Source organism: Pseudorasbora parva, chromosome 21 (assembly GCF_024679245.1).
Source record: "Pseudorasbora parva isolate DD20220531a chromosome 21, ASM2467924v1, whole genome shotgun sequence".
Classification (NCBI taxonomy): Eukaryota; Metazoa; Chordata; class Actinopteri; order Cypriniformes; family Gobionidae; genus Pseudorasbora; species Pseudorasbora parva.
In genome coordinates, this window is record NC_090192.1 from 6540224 (window position 1) to 6556972 (window position 16749).

Here is a 16749-nt window from a genome sequence, read left to right on the forward strand (position 1 = left end):
CCTCACGAAACTTTTTTGGACAGACTTTAGAGGCAGCATAACGGTTTAATGATCTACAGCAAAATAAAGTATGCTTTGGTGATAACTAAACACATATTTAGTAACTACAGTAGCAGTTTCTAGCTAGAAATGACATCAGAAGTGAAAAACGTTGGTCAAAAACTTACATTTACACACAAACTGACCAACAACCGCAACTATCAGATGCCATCTTTTTTTCTAGCTCAACTATCACCGAATGGAATGCACAGGATTGTGGGATATCAGAGGCAGCAAGCGCTGATACATCAGTGCTGCCTTCAAAAATTAATCAGTGGAAGGTATCTCAAGAGACAGGAAGGGAAGCTAACATAGGATTCAAACGTGCATTGAGGCCTTCCTACCTTGGAATGTAGGAACCTCGCAAAAAAGCCGTTTTCAGCCATAAGGTGCGATCATAGACCATAAGTGGACCTCACAGCTTATTTTGCCATAGTAAATGAGATTCCAATCCGAAGGGAGCAAACATGTTCAGTTCGAAGAGCGCTGTGAACAGCATAGGGAATAAGGTGACATCACTTCACAGGTAGAGGAGAGGAAAAATCACCCAACTGTCATTGCTCACCGCATAACCAGTTAGAACTAACGATGGAGCAGAGTCATTGAAAGAGTTTTTCAAAGGAAAATCTCTGTTAATAGCCAGTTAATTGCTGCAATAGTCATACAAGTGTAGTAAACGTATAGTTTTTATTATATTTTTTTAGACAGGCCTAAATAATGTTTTGTATGTGCAGTATTTTACATTTGAAAGTAAAGTAAATTAAAGTATTTGTTATATCGTAATCTGATATCCCATGCTCAGGAGAAGGGAACAATTCATAGGGGCCCTGTAAATCGAAATGCACATAGTCTGGCAGAGGTTAGCTTCGACCCTAAAACGCATCTGATCCAGCTAATCAGTCCTTCAGGATTATTTGGCTGTGTCCGAAAGCTTAAAAATACTGCCTTTGTAGGACATATTCCAAGGTAGGAATGCATCAAGGCATGTCCAAATCCATTGTTAGCATCAGAGACACCTGAGATAACTTCATCTGATCAATTTTTGTATCCTTCATTGCCTGTGATATCCCACAATCCTGTGCACGCCATTCTATGACTGTTGAGGCATCTGAAAGTTGCAGTTGGTGGTCAATTTGTGTGTAAATGTAATTTTTTAGCCAGCGTTGTCATCTTCTGTGGTCATTACTATTGTAGTAATTAAATATTTGTTTAGTTCTCTCCCAGGCTCACTCTATTTGGCTGTAGATCGTTAAACCGTTATCTCAGAAGTCTGTTTCGTGAGGTACCTTCATGCACAAAAGCTGCATACAAAGATATTTCCAACCCTGCTCCAACACAATGTAGCTTTCAAAGGCTGCATCTGAAAATGTAGGCATCTGACGCAGCCTTTGAAAGCTACAGTGTGTTGGAGCAGGGTTGGAAGTGTTCTGTGCAGGACTTTGGCCCTCCAGGAACTGAGGTTTGCAACCCTTGTCTAGACCCAATCAATGACTCCTGTTATCTGTGTTAGTGTTACTAGATCCAGTGGGCTCAACTCTACATGTGCACTCAAATCTTCATTTTTCTTGGAAATGTAAATTAAATCAAGTTTGAACTCTATAGTTAGTTTAAAGCTTGAGATTTATGTTATACAGTCTGCAGTGTTTCTTCCAAATATGTGATGATTATGATGATGATTATACAGCAATAAAGTGAGAGAGTGAGTAATGTAAGGAAGGTATAGAGATCAGCATTTTCTCAAGACTGTTGTAGTTGTTATTTTGTCAGTAGGGCCTTATAATAAGGTGTGTGTTGTGTGTTTAGGTGAGCTCATGGGTGACCTGGCTCATTCTGACTGCTGGGTCCATGGAGGAGAAGAGAGAAGTCTTCTCATACCTCGTCCATGTGGCGAAGTGCTCCTGGAACATGGGCAACTACAATGCGGTCATGGAGTTTTTGGCAGGTCTCAGGTATGGCATGATGCCTTTAAAGTCCTTGGTTGAAAAAGAAAAAGCCCTGTAAGACAAAATGGTCCTCTCTGTATTTTGCGATGCTCAACAAAATGAGAAATATTCTTGAGACATTGATTTGTTTTTGACAGCACATTTGTAACATGTGAAAGGATGAGTTTCACTGTTTCTATTGCTATTAATCTGTAATACTGAGGGTTCAGAGGAATGTTTTAGTTTTTTCAATGAGATTTTAGTCATCTATCAAATGTTGTATGCTTTACATAAAGATATTAAAATGAATTAATAATTAAAGTTCTCCAATGCCATTTTCACTACAGTGACACCGTATCCTAACTACACGCAACATGACGCCACAACACGCGATAAAAGGCATCTTTTCCATGTTAATTACAGTTTTGTCCTAACCAGACGCATTGGCGACATGCAATGAATCAATGCAATGAAAGTTTAGAAACGGTTTCTATTTTTGTGCGACGTTGCGGCTGGAACAACGATACAAAACATGGCAACGTTAATCTCAGGTAGCATTTATGTGCTTTATTTAATGTTAAAAGTGTGTAATGTTACTTTGAATATCATTTAGCGCTCCCAGCTTTGTCATACTAAAAGCAGCAAAGGATAATTCACCTCAGGTCTTGAAATTAAACACATTGAAACAAGAGCGTTTAAACTGTGAACAAACAAGAATATTTTATGACAGCGATTGTTTTAGTAACTCAGTGTGTATTTTTAGTAGTTTAAATGGTGTAATATTTGCGAAATTGATTGTACTTAGGCTATTAATTTCCTTGCGAGTGCTGTCAAGATTAATCTCTGTTGCCGTGCACTTACTGCTAGAGCCCGCCCACACGCTGTTCTGATTGGCTGTGGTTTTTGATTGATTTGTTGCATCTCGTAGTGGCGTCGTGTCTGGTGTGGACTGAGAAGTTGCTTTTCGCTGGAATCTTATCGCGTCGTATGTAGTTAGGACACAGAGTAAGATGTAGCAACCTCTTTGAGTTTGCGGTTGAGCCAGTCCCCCATTTGTGCTGATATGGAAAGAAAGACAGAGACACGATATGACATGATATGACTTAAACCAGAATATAACTCAGGTTGCACTAAAGCATCTTTGGTGTCAAAGCATGTACGCTAACCACCAGACTGCATCCCTAAATTAACGTTCAAATAACATGTTTTTAAATGTTAAAAGGCCTTAAACAATGTACAGTCAGGACGCACGACATAACATCCCTATGGCCCTGCTCACTTTATTCTTCCCCAGGTCTCGCAAAGTGCTGAAGATGTGGCAGTTCATGGACCAGGCGGATATTGAGACCATGCGTGGTCTGAAGGATGCCATGGCCCAGCACGAATCATCATCTGAGTACAAGAAAGTGGTTAATCGTGCCCTTAACATCCCAGGATGCAAAGTGGTGCCCTTCTGTGGCGTCTTCCTCAAGGAACTTAGTGAGGCCCTGGACGGTGCAGCAAGCATTATTGGACTACGTCCCTCTTTTGATTCACAAGAAGATCCTGTTGAGGTGAGGATTAGGTGCTTTCAAAGAGTGATGATGACTAACACAGGAAATGGTATCACCACGGTCAAATTGAATTGTCTTTTACGGTTACAATAATATTCTTGAGACTATTTTGGCTTGCTGGAGCAATTACCTTTTCATCAAACATTTAGTATGCCTGCTGAATTGCTTCCTGGCTTTAGAAAAAAAAAACACATTAGAATGATTCAGCTGGGGAAAAAAAGATTTTGTCACTCTGGTGACTATTGAATCACCCATGAAAGCTTTTAAAGCCCACAAATCTACTTGTATCGTCCATAATTGTGGTTATTTTCTTTTGTGTGGAATCTCTGTGGTGAAGCGCTCTTTACCTTCCACAGTTTGTCACTGACTACAATGGCCAGCAGCACTTCCTGCAGAGGGTTGGGAACGATGGGCTACACAGCTCAGACAAGGAGGCGACCGTCAGTAACATTCTGCAGACGATTCGCAGTTGCAACCGAAGCTTGGAGGCCGAGGAGCCTGAGGAGAAGGCACGAGAGATCACAGTTTGCACCAAAAATTCCTTCAAAGACAAGAGCAGAAACCAGTGAGTTCATTTTGGAACCTTTTTGCAAATATATGATGTGTTTAGTCTAATCCTTTTATGCTGAGGCATTCCCAGTTTGTTTTAATACCCTTAACATGCACTCTGTATAGAGGTTTGGGTCATTCTTTACACTTATATATGTTAATTAATGAGATCTCAGATGACTAGCATTCCCTTGAATCTCAATGAGAGTTGGTAGAGGAACTGCTGAATGAACATGATTTGACATCTGCCATTGCTCAGGGCTGTAAGTGAGCTTTTTTTTTTGCACATAGCACATGTGATACAGAGGTTGAACTTTTTTTTAGCATTGGCCACACAATTGTAGTGCAAGTATAAAATGTTGTGATAACCAAATAGTGCAGTTCCTAAATTAAACAGATGCGACTGACAAAGGTCATTAATGTTCCTTACACACAAAAATATAAACCTTATTCACACAAACGTTTTGTTTGCCAAAAATGGCAGACTACAGCAATGTAACGCCTCTTGCTTAACATTAAGTTAGGTTTTTTATAGCCCAATATCGCAATCCAATGTTTTAACTGATTAAATATGAAGAAAATAAACATACGATTGCAACAATATGGTTTATCTGTGGTGTTCTAGGCATCTCAGGTATTTTCAAAATGATAAAGTATATTTATAATGCAATGCTTATTGACCTAGCCTAATAGTGTTATAAAATAATAGAATTTCTGCCTTATTCTTTCATATAAAGCCATGTCAGGTCACAAAAGGAAATTATTGCAAAGATGTAATGAAGTGAGTTTGGAGTAAAAACGTCATTATATGTTCTCTTTTGTTAGACAACAGGTTTGTAAACACTTCTCATTACAAGTTTGGAAAGATGTTTGGCACGTGTTGCTTTTTCTAATGCACATTTTATAAGTGACTCAAACTCGGCGCTGGCAGAGATGAAGCAGCATTTACTGCAAGCCGATCAATCCGCTGTGATCTCCGTGCTACGCTTATATTTATTTAATTGAAATGTAGCTTTTGTTTTAAATTATAATTTCACTAAGTCAAACAACACATTTAGATGCAAAGGTTTAATTGAGCATCTAAACTGTAAAATGTAGCTTCAGGAACATGACTGTAGCAACACCACCAGAACACAGAGATTCCCAAAAGCAGAAGACAAAGAAAACAGTCCTTTTCATGTTTTTCAAAAGCCTCACTTTAACTTAACTAAAGCAAATCTGTTGAAAAGACTTTCCATGTAAAGTATGTGGCCCTTCCTATGGGCACTTGATATGTTTTGATGAAGGTTATGGCTGTATTGCTGTAAAATTATATTCACACCATAAAAGCATCATTCACTGTTTATAGTTTACTACTAATTCTCCTCCCTTGACAACCTTGAGATAATTTTTGAAAGAGAATGAAGGAACTAATGTAAGTGCTTATGGTTTATTATGAACCTTTTAATCTTATCAAGTTATAAGGCGACTCCAAAACCTACCATTTGACTGAATGGTTTCTCTGTGGAACACGTTGTTGTCATGATAGTGTTTATGCATGTGGACCTATGTACAAAGCAGCGTTATAGATCCTATATTTCCTTCGAAGATAAAAAGCAGTGAGTTTTTAGTTCTGTTTGTCTTCAACGCTGAAGCAGTTTTGTCATCTGGAGGAAGGTGCACATATCGGTTGTTAATACTGTGTCTCTGGAGAATCTCATTGTCTGTGTTGTTGTAGACTCCAGTGTTTTCATCTTTCAAGAGACTGAATCTTGAGCAATCTGGCTTTGATATACTTTTCGGTTTTTTTACCTTTTTTTTTTTTTTTAAATCTCTCCCAAGAACTGTTTATACGCATTATACCTGTTTATACCATCCTTTATACCACACATATCAAAGCTGAGCATGTTGTGTTTGGGTACAAATCCGCCCCTAGATTTTAAGCCAGGCACTTTAATTCTCAAACTACTGCCTTCTTTTTCTTGATTTCTTTCAATTAATTCAACTATCTATCCTTATTGTCCACTCTCAAGGAAAGGACCTGGGTCAGAGCATGTCCTGTAAGTTGCCAGATAGTTTTAATGGTTGTACTAACTTGATTGGTTTCTAATTAACATGTAATGTTTCAGATGTATGGATTTGGTGTGTTTGCACTTAGAAATGCATGCATTTTCTGCCTCTGAAACCCACAATGCAGATTTGAAGTCAAGACCAAGTTCTCCAAGACCCAGACCAATCCCCAATCACCTAAGGCATAGACCAAAACCACAGTTCTTAGGTCCAGACCAATACTACATCCCTTAAATCCCAGACCAATGACAACTTCAGAAAATCCAGATTAATAACAAAGTCTTAGATCCAAATCAAGACTAGACCCAAGCCAAAAACTGTTGGCCCAAGATCTAAACTGTCCAATTTAATTAAAAAGATATAAGGCTGAAAATATTGCATTCATTTAGAACGCTGAGGCCTTTAAAGTATCCATAAAAGCCATGGGATTCTTGTGAATCATCTTTAATGGTGCAGATACATTACAAAAGAGGTAATTATCACCTTTAATGCTCTTTGAAAATAGACTGACTCTTGTCTGAGACCACAAACAAAAACCCATGCAAATCAAGAGTAAATAAGTCTTAAACCACAACCATCTTTAAGCAGTGGTGCCTTAAGATAACCAGAGGCCCTTGGGATACAGCTTTATGGTGGCCCCCTTCCACAGATTTTTCATTTTAATTTAGCTTCCTGTCAACTGTTTATGTTGAAAATGTCTTGTCGATACACCGGTTAACTTTGTTTATGCTGCGTAAAGGTCAAATATAGGTGAATAAGCAAAGTTACTCTTTGCCAATAGGGAACAACAGATTTATAGTGGTTCTACCTCATACAGAGGTAATATGAAAAGAAAAATTGCAATCTAAACTTTCCTTGCCGAAATGCAAGTTTACAGATATGACATAAACACCATAAATTAAACAAAATATTTTTTATTCATCAGCAGTAAATCAAAAAATTTGATGATTTGCAAACTGCTTAAAAATTACAAGCATGTAAAGCATGCTTTTTACTTTGAAACATACATTGTGCTTGTCTTTCGCACAGCAGGACCTCGACGAAAATGCAGTTGCGAGTCCTGAAAAGTTATGGATGTGTGTTGTTTGTAGAATGCAGTTGTCACTGCTGTAAACTCCCATATCCAAAATTTTGTTGAAAATTTTCATTTTTGTGCAGCCAGTGGGCCCCTCCCCAGTGTGGGCCCCTGGTTTTAAGCCCATTGAATCCTGTGCGTTAATGCGCCCTGCCTTTAAGATCAAGACGCCAGCTCTGCCACAGTGCACAAATGAAAGCAATTTAACTCATAGCAATGTATTATTTTATATAACGACCCTCAAATTGTGTGTCATGTAGACAGTGTTCTTCAATAACGTATGCTCCTGTCAACTCCTTTTTACAAGACTAATATGGCATGACCCCTTCCAAGAAAGTGATAAGTTTTCCAGGCAGAGTTCTGTTTATTCACTCACTTGATCCTTATGTCTGCTTTTTAGGTTTTTAGTAGGGGACCTCTCAGACTCTGAAGGGGACCCATTTGAGCTGGCTAAGGAGGTAGATCTGCAGACCATTGAAGAGGTGCATGGACCCTTTAGCCACGGTACAGAGCTCATCCCTTGGTACGTGCTCGCCATTCAGCCAGATATCCACCAGTTTCTTCTCCAGGGAGCTACCGTCATTCACTACGACCCCGAGACCCATCTCACTGCCCGCTGCCTTCTCCATCTACAGCCTGATAACTGCTTCCTCACCTGGTCCAAGCCCAATAGTTGCTGCGGCCCAGGTGGAAGAACCCGAGGCTTCATGGGACATCCACCATCCCCAGACCACTTACTCCTGGGCCAATCTGTGCACTGCGGACTTTCTGATGGACTTCTGGACCTTAATGTAGTGAAGGCTGTGTTTATGGGTCACCCTGGAGTGGATGTTAACTATGTATGCTTGCAACACAAACTATTTAACATGAATCCTAGCGAAAATGGTGTCACGCTGCTATATGGACTTCACACCACAGACAACAGACTCCTGCACTTTGTGGCCCCCAAGCACACGGCACGCATGCTGCACAAGGGTCTCCAGGAGCTGCTCAGTGCCATCAGGAAGATGAGGAAATTTCCTGACCAGAGACTGCAATGGCTGCGAAAGCAGTATGTTAGTTTGTACCAGGTACATTTATATCTATTCATTTAGCAGATGCAATTCATTCAAATGAGAACACAATAGTTTTGTTTGATTTTCCTTTTTACTGTAAGGATTTTGCTAAATTTTTGAATGTGATGTAAAATATTACAGCTAGCAGAATTAATTTCATGGTATGCCTATTTGTCCCATAAACATCATACATATTGCAACAATTATTATAACCCTGCTTTAAAAAAGCACCCTGTACACCAGGGCTATTCAAATCTTACCCTGGAGGGCTAATGCGCTGTAGATTTTAGCTCCAACCCTGATCAAACACACCCACCTGTGATTTTCTAATGATCCTGAAGAGAAGACATTGATTAACATGTTCAGGTGTCTTTGATTAGGGTTGGAGCTAAACTCTGCACCGCATTGGCCCTCCGGGGTAAGATTTGAATAGCCCTGCTGTACACTATCTAGCTATCAAGCTGGTTTCCACTGGGTATGCTGCTCTAGTTTTATAGTATTAGAAGGGTTTAGGGTACTTATCAGCTGATCAGGCTACAAGATCAACTGGTTCAGAAGATCAAAATGCCACATGTCGACAATACATAATTAAACCTGTTTCCGGCGTGACGAAGATCTTTAGAATAATCTTATGAACATATATTGATCTAATATGACTTCTGACCTGTAATGTTGCTAGAGTCAGTACATTTACATTTATGCATTTAGCAGACACTTTTATCCAAAGCCACTTACAACTGAGGAGTACAGGAAGCGATCCATCATGAAGAGCCGAAGAAGCGCAAAAAGTGCTTAAAATACAAAGTTTTGGACATCACTCAGAGTAGCATAAGCTAGAATATGGAGGTAATAGAGAAAAATAGTAGCCTGACAAGCCAGACCCTCATCAAGATGTTTGGTCTGGAAACTCACTATTGACAGGGCTCAATCCGAGGGGCGGGATAAACGGTTGTCTTTCTAACTCCCTCTGCACGCGATAGGATAGCGCTACAACCAACCAGAGCAACGAAGGTGAAATGGAGCTCGTTGATTTCAGTGCCGTTCTTTGTTCTTTTCTCAGAGAAAAGCTTAACTCCAAGTCTTACAGAGTCATGGTCAGAGCTGATTCGAAAGACCGCCGTTCGCCAGTTTCTGTGTTTACTAGAAGCATGCAAACGCAACTCGGCCGTCATCATTATGGCCCCGCCCACCGACTCGCCCATGATGTGATTGGCCCGACAAGAGTTTGGCGTTTACAGCTCAGAAGGGTATTGAGAGTTGCTAGACAACACTCGCGGGCAGATTAGATTTGCTGCCGCTAGGGTGCATTTAGTTTTCTAGGCTAGAAAAATAGAGGAAGAAGAATTAGATTTTTATTTTATTTTATTTGTTTATGATGAGATTAAGTGCTCATGGAAGAGATTAGTTTTTACCTGTCTTTTGAATGAAGTCAGTGATTCTACCATCCGGATGGAGGTCAAAAGATCGTTCTACCAGCCAGGAAAAGTTCTGGAGAGGGATTTCATGCCTCTCTGTGATGTGATGGTACCACAATGTTGTGCAATGCAAACCTGCATGGCCGAGCTGTCTTTGAAATGTGGTCAAGTGTAAAAAAAGTGAGTGTAGAGAAGATGGAGAGAATATGTTTGGCTGATCTAAAATCCTGTGTGTGTGGAGATGAGAACTGACTGCTGATGATTGTTGTTTTATCAGTAAAGAAATGGGCAAAATCAACTGCAGATCAAGAGTTGTTGTTGGGGGGGGGGGGGGGGGGGGGGTATTGAAAGTTTTGAAAAGTTTGTATGTATTTGAGGTGCTGTTGATTTTGTTGTGGACATATGAGGATTTAGCTGTATGGACATAATTTGAGAAGGATGAGAGCAGAGATTGATACTTACTCAGGTCATACGTGTCGTTTGATTTTCACCATTTTCTCTCTGCTGAGTCATAATCATACACTGTTTGTTCGTCGGCCAGAGGAGAACTGGCACCCCGACTGAGCCTGGTTTCTCCCAAGTTTTTTTCTTTTTTCCATTCTGACCCCTGAAGGAGTTTTGGTTCTTTGCCACCGTCGCCTTTAGGTTTTGGCTTGCTCAGTTTGGGACTATATAAAGCCAAGTTAAATTTAAACTATATTACTGATCTGCCAACATTGAACTATATGATAATTGAAATTAGCTGGATGACATCACCTGGATAACATCATGTTAACATTTCATTCTTTATAAATTAAGGTGACTTGACTTGACCAGTTAAAAAGTTTGGCCAGGCTGATAGACACGCCGAAACCAACTTAAATTGGCTGCTTTTAGATAAAGATTTTTGTGCAAATATTGTGTTCTCCTCAGTGTTGAATTACTCTATCTTGACATTTTCACAACACCAGACACATTCCACTTTTGACTATGATTGCCTGGCGGATTCTTTTTAACATTACTCTGCTGACTTTAGGTCAGCTAAGGCACCACTTTCTTTTTTGAACGCTAAATTCCATTCATTATTGTTGTGCATTTTTATTATCGATGGCTTTTATGTTGTTGTAAAACTCTTTTTTTTTCTAGGAGGATGGTAGATTTGAGGGGCCCACACTGGCCCATGCTATCGAACTGTTTGGCGGGAGACGCTGGAATATGGGCGCTAGCGGCCCTGGATCAGCCAGCAAAAGTGCAGAGAAGAACTCAGTTCAGAAAAACAGTCCGCTGGGCATCAACTCCAATGTCAAAAAGAAGAAGAAAGCTTTAGTCAGGGTAAGAAGAGATGGACTTGGCTATGTAATTTCTTTGTCAAGCTATGTCGAGACCTGGCTTGGCTAATGTACTGTCCTGTTCACAGGGGGACAGTGGCGATGGAACAGATGATGAGATGATCTCACGCAAGACCAAGAGCTGTAAGGAGACTTTAGGGAGGAGAGAGTCAGACCCTTTGGAAATTGTTGAGCAGGAAGTGGCTGGTGAGAGTTACTGAACATTTTGTTGCCAATTAATTGGACTCTAGTAATACCTAATTGTAAAAGAATGTTGAGCATGGCAACAGTTTTACCAATACTTTTTTTAGGTATACGCTGAATATACTTGAGTATATAAATAAATGTTTTTTGATGTGAATGTCTTAAGAGATCAGGGACATTGTGGCATGTTTTAATATTTCCATAGAGGACTGCAGTACCTTTGGCCACACTGGACCCTTTTCCTTAGCCAACAGCAAAGGCCAATCTCCTGGATCCTCCTTGTCCTCTTCCTCATCTTCCTCTGGCTCCTTTAGCACAAACATCTCCACCCCTACACGCCCTCATTCCTCCCCCATTCTCCCCGGCAACTCCAAAAGTCAGCCAGGGTAAGGCCACTCCCTCTGCAGAAAAACAATTCAGTGTATTCCCAGAAAGGATAGGGTTTTACAAGATCATGTTCTTTTTAAGATACTTTAATATGCATCTATACAAGATCTCATTGGTTCTCACATGGCATACGCCTGCATGTTTAAGCTTAAAGTGATGCAGTCTTTCACATATGTTTCAGCGAGATGTGTGCATCTGTGTTATGGTGAAGAATAAATTGGATTACTTGTCTTAAAGCTTGTAGTAAAGGCTGTTTTACTTCAGAGCTCACTGTGTTTTGTGATCTCAGGGCCTGGAGCAGTCGAAGCTGGCATGGTCGAGGGAAAGGTTGCTTCAGAGGCTTCCAGGAGCTCATGATCTCTGACAGCATCATGAGCTTTGTTGAATTTGTGGAGCTCTTTAAGTCTTTTAGGTAGCACACACCTTTCCCTCTGATTAAATACACAGCTTGTGTTTTGAATCTGGATGATTGCTTAAAGTTTTCAATTTGTCTGCTGTGTATCCAGCATTCGCAGTCGCAAGGATCTGAAGGATCTGTTCGACACCTACGCCGTGCAATGTAGTCGCTCGGGTCCTGACTCTGTTCCTCTTTACACCACACTGAGGATTGACGACAAACTTACGGGACTACAACCAGATCTTGGTGGGCGTGTGTGAATAGTAGTCATTTTTAAACCAATGTAACTGATGAGGTAGGATGTTTTTACAAAGCTGATCTCTTCACAGATCTCCTAACTCGTAACGGCTCTGACCTGGGCCTTTTTATCCGTACACGGCAGCAAATGTCTGACAACCAGAAGCAGATTTCAGATGCCATTGCAGCTGCTAGCATCGTGACCAATGGCACTGGAGTGGAGAATTCATCGCTGGGTGTGCTCGGACTGGCCATCTCTCAGCTCAATGACTTCTTGGTCAACTGTCAGGGAGAACATCTGAGCTATGATGAGATACTTGGCATCATACAAGTGAGTAGAAGAACTCCCTGAAAGCCTATCTCAGCCAGAGTTTTTAGAAACTACTGATCAGACTCTTTAGTGATTAAATAGCTGTTGTCAGACTCCTTCTGCACAAAAATCTCACTGGAATTACAATTAATGGCACAATAAATGTTTGAAAATGTAAACTGATAAATTACCTACTGACACACTATTGCAAAATATATATAAATAACTGACTTAAAAACTTTTTTTAAGTCGTGTGGGGGGGGGGGGGGGGGTTACGTTAGAAAATACTAACGTGCCTAAGACTTTTGCACAGTACTGTATAAACTTTACTTTGAAATTGGCAATAGTAATTTCTGTTATAAGCACATGAATATGCTTGTGTATAAAAAATAAGGTTTGAGTAAATTCAGCACTCGAAATTTAAAGTGGAACCTTACTAGCCTGGTCATACATTACTAGTCTTACCAGATTCTCGTGCATTTAATTTATACATCGAGTCTGGCCACTCTCCATTGACAAGCGTTTACTTCCGCCAAGGCGGGTACTCTGTTGAAGTTTAAAACTATTGGATCTGCCATAACCAATCGTATGCCATGACGTATGTCATGCTCCCTTCACCTGTTTCACACATGGAAATCCGTCAAAATTAATGTGCAGGCCACCTCAGTCACAGTGATAAAACCATAGGATAAAACCTAAAACTCGTGCTTTCGGACTGTGATTTATTCACACCACGGTGGAGGGAAGAGTTTTGTGATCGGGAACACGCTGCTCACGTGGTCCGTAACATGATTGTATGCTATAAATAAAATGTCATGTGCTTGGTATGATAATTAATGCTGCTATAATAACGGATCAGTTCAAATGTTTACATGCTTTTATTTTAATTAGTTTGAGCTGTGATATATATATAATATATTGCTCTTGTAAATACTTGCCAGCATTTTAAAGAAATACAAGTCTAGAAATGCATCCAAATAACAGCAAAGAGCAACCGGTGCTCTGCATTGGTCAAAAATGATTATACACAGTGAATTTTGAAGTGATATATTTTGAGAACTCAGAGATGTGGATTCAGACAGGTATTACATCACCACACGACCTTGGTGTTTGTCAATAGCAGTAGGTAATTCGGCCGGGCATTTTTACGTGGGTGGTGGGAAATGACAGCAATAAAATCACTGACTAGCCCCTGTAAATGATGGCAATACCTTCTGGCCCCACGAGAAACAGTTACCGTCCGAATAGGGCTTCAGCCAACTCTTTCACCACTAACGGAACGAGCTGTAAAATCAAACTTTTCCCGAAATCACCCTGTGGGTAGGAGGGCCACCAAAAAACCTCAGCAAAGATTGTTATTGCTCCGGCTTTAACTTCTGGATATTCGGCAGCGGTGCCACAACGGAATGAAGGGTTTCGTTTGCATCTTTCTCCGCCGCCATTACTGACCTACAACTCAAACTAGCACACAACATCAACATCATCGTTCTCAGCCACTCCCTCTGTTCGCTGATTGGACTGGTAAAAATTTGTTCGGAGAAAACCTAAGAATACACCACAGTCCCAGACATAGTACTAAAGTAAAAATGAAAATTGAGCGTAAGTACGTAGGAGGGCAGAGCCAGGCTAGAACCTAACAGGATTGAAATAAAGATCTAAAGTTTACTTTTTTGCCATCTTTTGACATGTTTATATTGTCATACTCATTTATGTAATTGTATTTAACAGCATTGAATGTTTTAAAGTGACGCAAACCAGCTAATACCATAAAACATCACTGGATACTTGGAACTTACTCGCTTGTTCTGTTGGTTTACCACAAAAAATGTCACTTCCTGCATGTCATTAAGGACATGCCTTTTATTTAATAAAAATGTATTTATTTATAGTTTATTTGATAGGGCCAGATACAGTAAACATAGATTATCTTCTTTAAGCAATCCCATGTCAGTATCATACAAGACTGTTACAAGAAAAACATAAAATGATTTTTCTTTCTTTTCAAACTGTGTGCAGCAAACTTGGCACTGTCAATTTATCTGTCTTGTGTGTCTAACCGTCATACTTAAGCTATTTTATTCCTTGAAAAGACATTTTCAAGCCAACATTCAAACTTTGTCTTGACCGATTTTCCTTATTTATGTGAAAACATATTGTCAGAAAAGAAAATTGCTTCAAACTTGTCAGAACGCTGTCAAGGGTCTGGCACGGTCTTAAAGTTCTCAGTGGTGGGCCATCATTTACCGTTAACAACATAGACAATTGATTCTTCCTTAATTAAGAATAAGAATCGCTGACTGACAGTTTGATATTAGCATCTCACCAGCTCATAAATCACATTGAGACATTTAATGATATGCATGCCAATGTAATAACATTTAATTTGTTTTTTTGTTTCTTTAGAAATTTGAGCCTTCTTCAAACATGCGTCAGATGGGGTGGATGTCGTTTGAAGGATTTGCCAGGTTTGGTTTTATTAAACATATTTGACAAAATAATGTGGACCAGAAGTTTGGGAAATGCAATACTTTGGCGCATTTGGATAATGTGCTATATTCACATAATCTCTGCTACATGACTGAAAATGAATCTGCCTTTCGAAGGTTTCTAATGGACAAGGACAACTTTGCCTCTAAAAATGAGGAGTCTCAAGTGAACCTGGATGAGCTCCAGTATCCGCTCTCGTACTATTACATCGAGTCCTCTCATAACACATACCTCACGGGCCATCAGCTGAAGGGAGAATCTTCAGTGGAGCTTTACAGCCAGGTACATCTTCAGCCGAACTTCTCTGTTTATCCTGAACCTGATCCAAGTCGAAAAACGATTCACAATACACTCCATAAATATATTTGATGATCGCTGCTTCACATGCCGAACCGTAGATGTCACCTGTGTGTGAATGTTGCTAAAACCCCAGCATGTCAATGATCCGTGCACGAGTTTGATTTATGGCTTCTGTCACAGGTTTTGCTGCAGGGCTGTCGTAGCGTTGAGTTGGACTGCTGGGACGGGGATGACGGCATGCCTGTTATTTACCATGGACATACTCTCACTACTAAGATTCCTTTCAAGGTCTGTTTAGAAATCAATGCTTGAAGAGACTTCTGTCGATCTTATGAACGTTTTCTGTTGACTAAAATACTCTTGCGGTGTGTAGGATGTTGTCGAGGCCATCAATCGTGCAGCGTTTGTGAACTCAGAGATGCCTGTGATTCTGTCCATTGAAAACCACTGCTCTTTACCACAGCAACGCAAAATGGCTGAGATTTTTAAGGTATCTGTCTGCATTTTTACACTACATCAGAATGCTGTGATTCCTTTAGATGTTCTCAACCTGCTCATTTGATGACCCTGTCCTGTGGAAAGTGAACATTGTTCTCTTGTTTTTCTCTTCAGACAGTCTTTGGAGAGAAGCTGGTGACCAAGTTCCTGTTTGAGAGTGATTTTGCGGATGAGCCTTTGCTTCCATCTCCTCTGCAGCTCCGAGGGAAGGTCCTCCTCAAAAATAAGAAGCTGAAAGCTCACCAGGCTCCAGTGGATATTCTCAAACAAAAGGTAGATGAGAGGGTGCAACACAGAACTGATCTCAACTATTTGATATATACATGACTTATTGCCTGTTATCCAATCAATATAAATTAGTGATGCACGAAATTGAACTGAGGCAGTTACAGCTACCTATCACGCCATATTAAAGAGCATCAAAATTACATTTATTGTTTGTATTTTTAAATTTAAAAAGCTGTTTCGTATAAAAGTAACAAAGCTCAAAGCTTATTGCAATTATTGGATGGCAGGCAGACTTTAAATTATGACACAGCATGGAGTAAAAGGTTTATCTTGAGATTTAAGAATCGATAACGGTTCATCATTTAGATTAAAATCTACATCAAGAGTTTGGCTCTCCAAAATCATTTTGTCTGGATTTTTTCTTTTTCTTTTTTTTTGTGTGTGGCTGTTTCTGCCAAATATTTTTGGTTCCTGAAATTTCCGTGCATCATTAATGTGAATCAAATGGAATATGAGACTAGCTTAAGATACATTTCTTGCCCTTATATTGTTAAGGCATTATAGACATAACAGTATGAGTTGCTGTAACAGTGCTTTGTATTGTGAAAAAAGTTGTACAAATAAATTTGACTGTAGTTTCTGCACTGATTTTAGACGAACAGTTGCAGAATGCATTTAAACATTTTAAAATGTCCTTAACTGAGCTGGAAGTGCTATACTGATATTGGAAAGCACAA

General features: G+C 39.8%; 1 protein-coding gene across 6 annotated transcripts in view; it reads left to right on the forward strand.

Moving 5' to 3' along the window:
- Positions 1–16749, forward strand: part of plce1 (phospholipase C, epsilon 1) — a 104181-nt gene that overhangs the window by 67788 nt on the left and 19644 nt on the right. For all 6 annotated transcript variants that reach the window (XM_067430325.1, XM_067430324.1, XM_067430326.1 and 3 more), the window contains 15 exons: positions 1843–1988; positions 3256–3514; positions 3871–4079; positions 7588–8257; positions 10783–10968; positions 11054–11171; positions 11374–11554; positions 11845–11967; positions 12062–12198; positions 12282–12520; positions 14903–14964; positions 15103–15268; positions 15467–15574; positions 15660–15776; positions 15899–16057. In XM_067430325.1, coding sequence (XP_067286426.1) covers positions 1843–1988; positions 3256–3514; positions 3871–4079; positions 7588–8257; positions 10783–10968; positions 11054–11171; positions 11374–11554; positions 11845–11967; positions 12062–12198; positions 12282–12520; positions 14903–14964; positions 15103–15268; positions 15467–15574; positions 15660–15776; positions 15899–16057 — 2880 coding nt within the window. The remainder of the gene's footprint in view (positions 1–1842; positions 1989–3255; positions 3515–3870; positions 4080–7587; positions 8258–10782; positions 10969–11053; positions 11172–11373; positions 11555–11844; positions 11968–12061; positions 12199–12281; positions 12521–14902; positions 14965–15102; positions 15269–15466; positions 15575–15659; positions 15777–15898; positions 16058–16749) is intronic.